An 11522-nucleotide genomic window follows, 5' to 3' on the forward strand; every position below is an offset into this window, starting at 1 on the left:
CAAGATCTAGATACATGGAGCCTGCAACTAGTGAGAAACTGTGGAGTTTGGAATGTGAAGATCATAAAAAGTGCACCACAGTCAACATATTCACCTTCCTATATAACTCTATAAACTCTTGTAATCTATGACAAGAAATAGTTAGAAATGCTCCTTGAGTACTCAAGAGGACTAAACCTTATCATCTAGTTTGTCATTTACAAGTGGAATCATCTCCAATTTATTCCTTGGTGTTCGAGGAGTTCGAGGGGTACCAGGTAATTGTTGCTGAGATAGCTTATGCCTCACATAACCGTAGAATGTGCAGCCACAGAGAGTGATTGCACATCCAATAGCGTTCATAGCAGAAATTGGGTTTCTAAAGATGAGCCATGAAACCAAAACAGCAACTGCTACCTGTACACAACAAAACAATAAGTTAACATAAGCAAACAAACTAGTTAGAAGGGTTAATTGTAGATACACCCTTCACATTATGGTGGTTTGTCTACTGATACCCCTAACTTGTTTTATTTAGAACGTGCCCCCTGAACCTCAGATGCCATCAATTTAGAGCGTAATTAGTCTTCTTTCAGTTAAACTAAGGGAAATAGGTAAATACCTATCACATGATTCTCACCTGACATCTTAACCAAATGGGATAAATAATATTGTTCGTAGTTCAAAAGGTGAAAATACTAATAAACAGTTGAGGGGGTATAACTTGACACACCCTCATAAATCATAATGCAAGGGGTGTGCCTGCAATTAATTCTAGTTATAAACATGGCGAAAGAGCTAGCTGATGTAATCACCTTAAGATTGCCTGCTACATTGAATGTAACGGCAGTAGTGGAATGGATCACATAGAATATGGAGAAGTTTAGACAGAAGGCCAAAACTCCTGAGCTAAAGATTATTATCATTGCAGAGAAAATGGATTCATGCGTGTAAAACCAGTTAAAAACTCCAGATCCTTCCAGTAACACTGCAGGTACCGCCAATATCATGGTTGCAAAAGGGGCCATGTAGTAGACTGTGTTTATACTGCACAAAAACAATAAACGCAGTTCAGCTCAAAGATAAAGAGAACAAAAAAAATGGTGCACAGGAGGATAGCCTCCTTTAATCACAAGGTGAAGCTATGGTGCTTTAAAACAGCACTAAGCTACTGTAGTTCATGAGAAAAGACAATCGGCAGCAAAAGAACAAAGAAAGAAAGACAGCCAGAGTTCCTTTTTATCAAAGGCACTCTTCACGCAACAAACAATTCTGCAAGCTTGTAGTTTCGTCAGCTTCTTTTATGATAGCTATGCAAGTAAAATCCATTTCTTCCCTCCAGTCACTCTAAACCTATTTTCTATCTACTAATCAACATAGTCAGTCATAAACATAAGTGTATATTTGTTTTAGAGTTCGTATAAACGGCAGCATTTGCCACTATTTCACAAATCTAAGAGAGCCCTAATCCAGGGTTTACCCATGCAGATACACAGACTCCAGGGCACCACATGTAGTTCTTCAGGATACAGGAATGTAATAAACCCTATTCTTAATCACATCAACCTAACTAGTATAAAGATCGATTGCCTATTTCTCATAACAACGCCTATTCTCATCAGGTATCTTGGTGAGAATACACTTTACACCTAAGAAACAGACCTACATTTGAGGTAAGCTTTATTAATGTCTACTTGAGAAGCACATAATCATAAGTTTATTCAAATTAAATGAATATCATATCTAAATCTCTTTTTTCTGCAGGAATACATCCTGGCTTTGGTCTTAGAAACAGAAAAATGTAAATTGTGTCTCGAGCATAGATAACGTCAATACAAAGAAAGGTAAAGCACATCGCCTTATGAAAAGCACTTGTTTCCGATCAAGGATAAAAGTTTAACGATATAAAAATGACTGACAAATGGGTATATTCGTCTGTTCAGCTCCAACTTATCCTGTAAATCTTTCTATTATCATAAGTGAATAGTATGATTGTAGAACCTTATGGCATAAAAGCAAATCAAATTCCGGGCACAATATCTTTTTCTTAGCCAGTGGTCAATTACTGGTGAGGGATTCACAAAGACTAAAAGAGAAGATCACAATGACAAGCAATGAGAAAACAAATAGTATGGCACTCACTATAGCCACCTAGTCGTTTCACGAAGCTCTTCGGCAACCTCACTTCGCTCACCTCATGCATCCTTCAGACCCCAATTAATGCCTATGACCCACGGGATAAGGACTTCTTGGTCTGGCTTCACTCAAAGTCAGGATTGCTTACCTCCAAGTCAGCCTATATAGCAATTAATGATATCATCTTACCCAGAATGCTAGACTTAAGGTTTTGACAACATCTATAGCACAATGCATATAAAAAGTAAGATATATGTTGTACTCTTTTCCTTTTGTCTTCTTTTCCCCTTGGATGGGGGTGGGGGGTTGGGGGGTGGATACATAATCCTTCTCCATTCAACTACATTAACGCCCTGTTTGGATGGAGGGTAGAAGGGGGAGGGGAAGAGAAATGCAGTTTTCATCTTGTTTGGGAGTTTTTTTAAGGAGGGTAGAGAGGAGGAAGGAAGGGGAACGGAGAGAAAAATTGCTTGGTTTTCTTTCCCCCCCGATTTGGGCGGTAGAGGAGGGTAAAGGAGGGTAAAGGGGTGTAATGACATTCTTACCCCCATCAAAACAAATAAAAGAGCTGATGTGTTATTAGTATAAAGTCATTTATGTAAATTTACATATATTTACTTTCTTTCACCTTACTCAACTCCCAAACAACATATTACAATTCTCTTCCCTTCCCTTCCCCTCCCTTCCCGTTGTTTACCTTCCCTTCCCTTCCCTTAGGGCCTGTTTGGATTCGTAGGGGGTGAAGGGAAGTTAAGGGAAACTGAGTGAAGGAAAGGGAAGGGAATTCCCTTCCCCTTGGTTACACCCCAATTTGGAGGGTAACAATTTGTATACTATTAGGGGGTGAACCAAGGTGAATGGAGGTGAATTAACTTCACCTCCTAAGCGTTCCCAAACAAGGTGAATGGAGGTGAATGGTTCCCCTAACTTCCCTTCACCCTCATTCCCCTCAATCCACGTGGAAGAACATAATCATACAATTACTTCACCGAGTAGAACACATTTTCTAAGGGGAAACCATGAGGTCACAAGTGCATGCGAAGAAGACATTAATAAAACAGTTTGGAGAGGTGAACATTCCAACAAACAAGCAAATGGCCTTCTTTGAAAACTCTAGCGGAGGTTTTCATAGAATTGGATGCATTGAGACCGATGTGAGAAATTATGAAAGAGATTTGAGAGAGGAGAGGCGTGGTCATGATGCACAAATGATGTTGGATCATTTCAAGTCGGAACAAGAGAAGAATCCTTCATTTTATTATGTTTATGAAGTTGATGCAGAGAAGCGCTTAACTCATTGTTTTTGGGTGGATGGCATTGCTCGAATGAATTATCAACACTTTGGCGATGTTGTCTCCTTCGATGCCACACATAACACAAATCAATATGGCTTGGTATTTGTTCCATTTGTAGGGATAAATCACCATCGGCAAAGTGTTTTTTAGGATGTGGCTTGATCCCAAACGAAGAGGCGAAGTCTTTTGTATGGTTGTTTAACAAATGGATTGTTTCCCTTAACTTCCCTTCACCCCCTACGAATCCAAACAGGCCCTTAGTAAACTCCCAAACACACCATAAGAGACTTTAAGTTAGTAATCGACTTATCCTTTCTAACTGACTTAACTGACTAAGTCCCTGTTCTCTAGGTCTATCTCTAATCCTCCTTGCTCCATCACTAAGGTTCTGTAGCATGTCATTGAAATTACGGTGGTGGTGAATTAGCTCCTTTTTTTCAGGGAGTAAAATTCCTACACTTGTTTATACTCCACAAGCCTCAAACCTTAATTTCACATTCCACAGAATCCAAACCTCTTACCAACTTGCTCCCATCAACATGAGGTCCCATTGCCATATCTCTTTAAGAAATATGCCATACAAAATAGTCAAGAGAATTCAATAACACACAGTTCACATAATGAACATGCATAATTGTACATAAGCCCTTCCAAATCGTGGTCCTAGATCACTGAATCAGAGACCACCTTTATCCTCCAAGAAATAATAGAAACAATAACAAACCTATATTGGTGTCTGCTGCACAAAACATAATAGAAATGCATGTGAATGCCTCAATCTCCACCAGGAAACAAATTAGGATCTTGCCAATGCATGAGAGTGCAACTTCACATTAGCAACAATCATAATGAGAACATAACAATAGTTTAATCAGGAAATGTAACATTGCCCAGCAAATTGAATTAATATTACTTGAAAGAAATGTTTTATGCAAAAACTTGTAAAGACGTAATTACCAAGCATGAAAATATTGTAAGCATCTAAGTGGATAACTATGGGACTGTGACAAAAAAAAAGTCTTATTTCTACCTATCAAATTTATATCCATGGAGAAGGGACTCTGCCAGAATTGTCTTTGTGGATGTCGCAAGACAACCAAACAAGGCAGCACAAAATCCAAATATGTTGAAGCCAAGCTCTGTTAGAGATGTCAAAAGAATCCCTCCAACAATGGGGACCAGAGAAGCCCATATGCGCCATTCAAAATACTTCCTCCATACTAGCCACTGAAGGATAACTATTGCAAAATAAGAACAAATCAGAATATGTTAAGAGATGGCCAAGGATCTTAAGATAATATCAATATCAATAGAATGATTAATTAGCCAACCTGTTGTTGCAGGAGTGAATGATTTTATTGTCTGCATGAAGGAAACAGGAATGTACCGTAAGCTCACATTTCCCAGAACAATGTTGATGCAGAAAACAAAGGACATCGGAAATATTCTTCTCCAGCGGTCCTCGGGCTCAACTTCAATAAGTGGTTTAATCTTCAGTATTTTTATTGCAATATAAGCTCCAACAGCAGAGCATATGAAATGGATGCATGATACCGTCAGAGGAAACTTAAAATCCAGTTTCTGTAGAAATAAGATCAATGTTAGGTTACCCAGTATGCGAACATGAAATAAGAGAACATAATTCAACTACCTGAATCAAAAAATTATTTCATCTTGCTGTAGTGAGAATCAAACACGACAAGCAAATGAATCCAGAAAGTGAGATGATAAAAAACAAACTTCATTTTTTTTGGGAAGGGGGAGGGTTGTCGTTTTTTTAGAGCACTGCATAAAGGAGAACTACACTAAGATAATCATTATGTCAGTAAAATATTTGTGAAACTATGGATGGTCGTCCATATTGTATTAATCTGATAGTTTAACCAATGGCTGGAATGGTAAATATTGTTGCAATATTTGGCATAGCAAAGTTAAGCATGCTTTAAAAAAAACAAAACGAAACAATGATGAACCTAATGACATCTATACTTAATAAAAAACTAAGTGAGGTATGCAAATGTGAAGGAATCAAGGAAAATTCCTCTTCCCATAGTATTTTTTTGGGGGCCACCATCCCTCTCTCTAATAAAACAATTAAAACCTACAAAGCCTTTTATAATCAACTCTACAAAACAATTGAAACTTACAATTAAATTACAAATAGAATTTCAATATTAGATATTAAACAAAATAAAAATAATAGATTTGAAAGGAGTAAACTACTTCTCTTAATTAATAATACATTTTTAGGGGCCACCCTCCCTCTCTCTAATAAAACAATTAAAACCTACAAATCCTTTTACAATCAACTCTACAAAACAATTGAAACTTTCAATCAAATTACATAAAGAATTTCAATATTAGATATTAAACAAAATAAAATAATAGATTCGAAAAGAGTAAACTACTTCTATTAATTAATAACACATTTTGAAATGCAAAAATTAAGTAATAGTTGTCTGGTAGAGGTCAGTTGAAGAAGTAAAAAAAATTGACGTGAGGTCTTTTTGCATTAAACAAACAACAGTAATTTGAATGATATAGAAAAGAGAATAAAGATATAAAATTATAGCAGCGAATAAATTCAACTAGCTATTTAAATAAGTAAAAATGTATAACGTGTTAATATCTAATTAATGAATAACAAAAAATTATATGAAATAACATATTTGCCAAAATTGACGTATATCCATTGCTCAATTAAAGTTATGATATTTTTCGTATTTTAAATATGTCTCTTAATGATATCTTTTGAAAATATTTTGTATTAATTTTCCCCCAAATTACACAGTTATAATTTCTTTTCTTTGTTGTCACGTGCATTATGCACGTGTAATTTAGCTAGTCCCCATAGAAGTTTGGAAGCATTTAAGGGATGGGTGTCGCTAAGTTAACTAAAGAAACAGGAAGGAGAAAGGGTAAGGAGCAAAGGATAACAAACAGCTAGCTACCTGTTTCAGTGAATAAATGAAATATAAAAGTTATACACAAGTATCACAAAGCCAAGCTTCTGGGATATAGAGAAACTATTCATTTCCTTAGTGACAGTGAAACAATAAAAGATATGAATCATTTTTCTGGCAGATCATGTAACCCGATGACCAGTAGAGGGCGTTGACAGATCATGCAAGGAAGAATACGAGAGATTTCAGTATCTTCCTGAATCTGATGTCCAGTAAACCATATGTATCATAGGAACACTAAGGAAATGAATTTTCTGTTTATGTGAATGACGATAGTAATATCCGCTATCTAAAAGTGACCCTCTAGTAGTCCTCCAAAATTGTTCATGCATGTCCTTTAGGTGATACCTTTACATTACTGGTATAACATCCTAGTTCTCACAACATAAAACTGCCACAGGAAAGATTAAAGAAAAAAAAATAGATCACAGAAGTGATCCATGAAAAAGGCTTCCCATGTGCAGAGATATAACCAGAAAAATGCAGAAAAACTCAGATAGATTCTCTTCCAGGTATACAGAGGTCAGTAATTGCCCTCTTCCAACCTCCGGCACAAAAGTTACTTGTGTCATCACCAACTCAACTATTCGAGAACAGGAAAAGGAATCCAATATGCTATACCTGTACACCCTGGGTTGAACCATCACAAGGGACTAGTACCAAGACAGTGCTAATGGTCCCTTCCATCACACCAAAACTCCGAAGTTGTGCTGAGATTTGAGGCTTATAAATTTATATTCTAAAATGCCCACACAAGTTGAGTCAGTTTTCATGGGTCCAAATGTGACTCACACTGTGGTGTCTTTTATTTTCAAGATCCCTACACCTACAGAAATAACACCAAATTTGCGGAGAGAGTTTTAAGAGTCACAACTTTATACTCTAAGAGGCACTCCCATCTGTTTCTCAGTGGACTTACTCAGTCTTACAAGGTCTAAGGTGGTCACGCCTATATATGGGAGAAGACGGAACTAATTTCAGAGGAGATGTGGAGAAAGAAACACGTCTGCCAATCCTTTCAACTCTTTAACATCTCTCCTCAATCCTCATGTGTTGCCCTTCGCATCTCCTAAACTCGCGCCACCATCAAACAGAGCAGTTGTTTACCACGACAACAAGAACCAATCTACATACCACGCCTCGGCCTTCATTTTGAAACTTAAAACTTCTGTAGAGCGACAATATTATCTCTAAGAAGGCAGCAAAGCATGGAAAAAATCGCTTCTCCCCCCTGCATCTGTAAGCAAAACAGGTTTTCCTACAAGTACGTTACTCATTTGCCCTGGATCTAATTGGAGCTTTCACTTAAAAACATATTCCTTCTATAATAAACAAAATTCATGATCCACATTCTACAATCAACCCATAAACATGCAGAAACCCCACTTTCTATCATTCAATTAGATCACGCGTAACACAAATAAGGAACAATCTGCATCACCCAACCATAAAAACCAAACTTCCACAAAAAGAAAGGATTTTTACCTGAAAGATCCACTTGTTCATGATGATAACAGTGACGTTGAACCCCCACCACTGCAGAATCGCGACTCCTCCATCCTCCTCTTCAAACCCTAGTTCGATCAAAGATCCAGGCGTAACGATTCTCGCCAATTAGAACTCCAATTAGTTCGAAACCCTAGAAATTGAGAGAGAGATAGAGAGAGAGAATTTATTTGTAGTTAGAGTAGGAGAGAGAAAGGGGAGGCGTGGGAGTCATGAGAGAGAGAGAGAGAGAGCAATGTTTTTGCTTTGTAATAAGCTCGATCGATGCGTGTCGCCGATTGATGAAGAAGATGGAGGAATTGAGGAGGATTTTTAACTGCACCTGGTTTTCGTTGCACCCGACTCGAACTCTTACGTGGGACCCGCAAAGAAATAGAGAAGCAAAGAGGAGACGGGCGCAGGAGCTGGCGAGATTCGCATGTTTTTGGCAACGGATCCTGAAAACGATTCTATGACGTGGGCCCCACCAATGTGGTGCTCGGAATTTCTCTGCGTATGTTTGGGTCACGCGTGATGTCGACCTACTACCTTGCGTGTTATAATGTTTTCCTGATTGTTTTTGACTAACATTTGATCTTAATCTATATCTTTACTATACGTAAAAGAGAGGATTGACTTGTTAAAATTTTTATTTTATTTTAACCCTATTATGTTTTATAATTTCTATTTTATTTAGAAATAAATTCTCTTTATTATATAAAATTGTTGTTCTTCACACTTTATCGACCATTCCGTTTCTCCTCTCTCTCTCTTCACACGTCTCTCTTGATTTCCCCTCTCCCTCTATATACGCACATGTCCCTCTCTCTATTTCCCATTAAATATCTGATTTCTCACATAAATCGCCCTCTAAAGCGATCAAATTTCCTTCATGCGATGTTTCCATCTCCAATAAAAAATAATAACCATGATTCCCAATAATTACAAAGATCATACAACTCTCCACCTCTCTCAATTTAAAATTAATGTCAACATTAAGTTCACAGTTGCTTATTTGCTACATAAAGGATTTTTTTTGGCTTGATTTCGTTGCAGAAAGGAAATATTTTATTGGGTGTAAGTATTTAATTTCTTGTTTAGTTCTTTCTTATTATACTTAATTATGATTTTTATTGAAAGTAATAGTTTTCAATTTTTCTTCTTGATTTTATCAGTTCTTTGAGGAACCCATTAGCATGGTAGCTCCTTCCCTTTTCCTTTTTGTTACTTTACTAATGAAGTTTGATCTCTTTATTTAATTTTTATTTTTTTATTTTGTTATTTTGCTAATGAACTGTGATCATCTATCAAGTGTAATAAGCACATCACCACCATAACTTTGAACATCATGTACTTGATAAACCAACAGTAGAAATCATCCCCATGTTTATTCAAAATAAATGTTCTGTAGATTAATTTTTTCCCTAAAATATATCACATGACGAGAATCACCAAAACACAACTTTGGTCCAGACTGAGATTAGATAGATCAAAAACCTTTTCCAATATAGATCAAAAACCTTTTCCAATATTGGATGAGCAATTTCATAGATTTGAGGGACTAATATGGGATTACTGAAGATTTGAAGGGCTAATTTATAAATATATAACCCTTTTGAATATAGACCGCATAAAATGCCTAAGTTACTATTTTTACACATGCTTATTATTATTATGTTGACATGGCTTAACCATTATCATGATTCTCAAAATATGTGTTGGTTCTGATGTAAACTTTGACTTGGTGAGAAACAATTAAGAAGGATATCATTAAGGTTAATTCATAGAAGGAGATGATTCATAACAAAATGTAATGGAAAAATAGGATTCATGTAGCCGACCCTAAACATTTGGGATGAAGGCTTGATGGTGGTGGTGATTGTTGTTGTTGTTGTTGCCTGATGTAAACTTTAAACCCTCCAAATTACCAGGAAATGTTATGAAATAATGTGGATGTCCATTTAGTTTCCCAAAAAGTTGATATTCCCCTAGTACATTAATCTTCTTTCTAGAACAACACAATGTATGTTCTTGAAATACTAAGTTCATGAATGAGTAATTAATACGATTCATGTATCATCATCTTAGTTTGTATATAAATAGAGGTATTCCTACCTCACTTTGACATAGCAATGAAGAACGAATGAAAAAAAAAAAATTCTCTCTACTTCTCGTCTACCTTTTCTTCTCTACTTCATTAGTTTCATAACACGTTATCAGCATGAGACTCTATCATTGAAACAATCTTCTTCAAGTCCATTAGATCCATCGTTGGGCACGTGTTGATATTTTGGATAAACTTTTGAGGTTAAATTTCTCTTTCCAATTCAATTCAATTTTCACTATGACTAACCTTACAAAACAAGAATTTACGCCACTTGATATTTTTGGAAAGAACTACTTATCTTGGATGTTAGATGTTAAAATATATCTTGCTGCAAAAGGTCTTAAAAATACTATTATGGAAGAAAATGAGACATCAAATCAAGACCGTACCAAAGCTATGATTTTTCTTCGCTATCATTTGGATGAAGGATTAAAAACTGAATATCTAACTGTGAAAGATCCACTTACTATGTGGAATAATTTGAAGGAGAGATTTGACCATCTGAAGTTGGCCGTGCTCCCAAAAGCCCAATATGACTGGCTTCACTTAAGGCTACAAGTTTTAAATCAATCAGTGAGTATAATTCTATAATGTATAAAATTACCTCTCAATTGCAATTGTGTGGAGAAAATGTCACTGATGACGATATGTTAGAAAAAACATTCTCCACCTTTCATGCCTCAAATATGCTCCTGCACCAGCAATATCGAGAGAGAGGATTTAAAAAATACTCTGAATTGATTTCATGCCTCCTTTTGGATGAACAAAATAATGAATTATTATTAAAAAATCATGAATCCTGACCTACTGCTTCTAGCCCATTCCCTGAAGTGAATGCAACTAAATCTCAAAATCATGGTCGTGGGAGTGGACATGGCCATGGAGGAGGCCGAGGACGTAGCCGTTATCGTGGACGAGATCGTGGCAGATATGTGCCTTATAATCACATTGATCATAGCCATGGCAGAAGACAAAACAACTCCCAAAAATAGGACAATAATGATAAGAAAATTGAAGAAAGGAAACATTATGAGGAAATTTGCTACCGGTGTGGAATAGAAGGTCATTGGTCACGTACCTATCGTACGGCAAAATATCTTGTTGACCTTTATCAGACATCATTAAAAGGGAAAGACAAAAATGTCGAGATAAATTTTATTGATCAAAACAATGTTTATGATGATCTTGATGATATCACACACCTCGATGTAGCTGATTTCCTTGAGCAACCTGAAGTTGCGAAATGATCCCATGATAAATACCCGACATTTTGAATTTTGTTATTTTTGCATCTTTTATGTAATTTTCTTTATGAATTTTGTAATTTATGGACTTTATTGATATTTACTTTTATTTGTAATTTTTTTTGTTATTTCTTCCTGAAGAAGAAATGGATGCCAAATATTTGGGATCAAACAATGGTGATGATAATACTTGTCTCATTGATAGTGCAATGGATGCCAAATATTTGGGATCAAACAATGGTGATGATAATACTTGTCTCATTGATAGTGCTACTACACACACTATACTTAAAAACATGAAGTATTTTTCTCA

At 36.2% G+C, this 11522-nt stretch overlaps 1 protein-coding gene across 1 annotated transcript; it reads right to left on the bottom strand.

The window, feature by feature from the left end:
• On the bottom strand, positions 160-11234 carry LOC109826457 (UDP-galactose transporter 1). The gene is made up of 6 exons (XM_020393487.1): positions 11168-11234; positions 7859-7947; positions 4742-4991; positions 4441-4648; positions 795-1026; positions 160-396 (listed from the first exon to the last, which is right to left on the bottom strand). Exons 1-6 carry the CDS (start codon positions 11232-11234, stop codon positions 172-174), a joined length of 1071 nt encoding a protein of 356 aa, XP_020249076.1. The 3' UTR covers positions 160-171.

This window comes from Asparagus officinalis, chromosome 10 (genome assembly GCF_001876935.1).
Source record: "Asparagus officinalis chromosome 10, Aspof.V1, whole genome shotgun sequence".
Lineage (NCBI taxonomy): Eukaryota > Viridiplantae > Streptophyta > Magnoliopsida > Asparagales > Asparagaceae > Asparagus > Asparagus officinalis.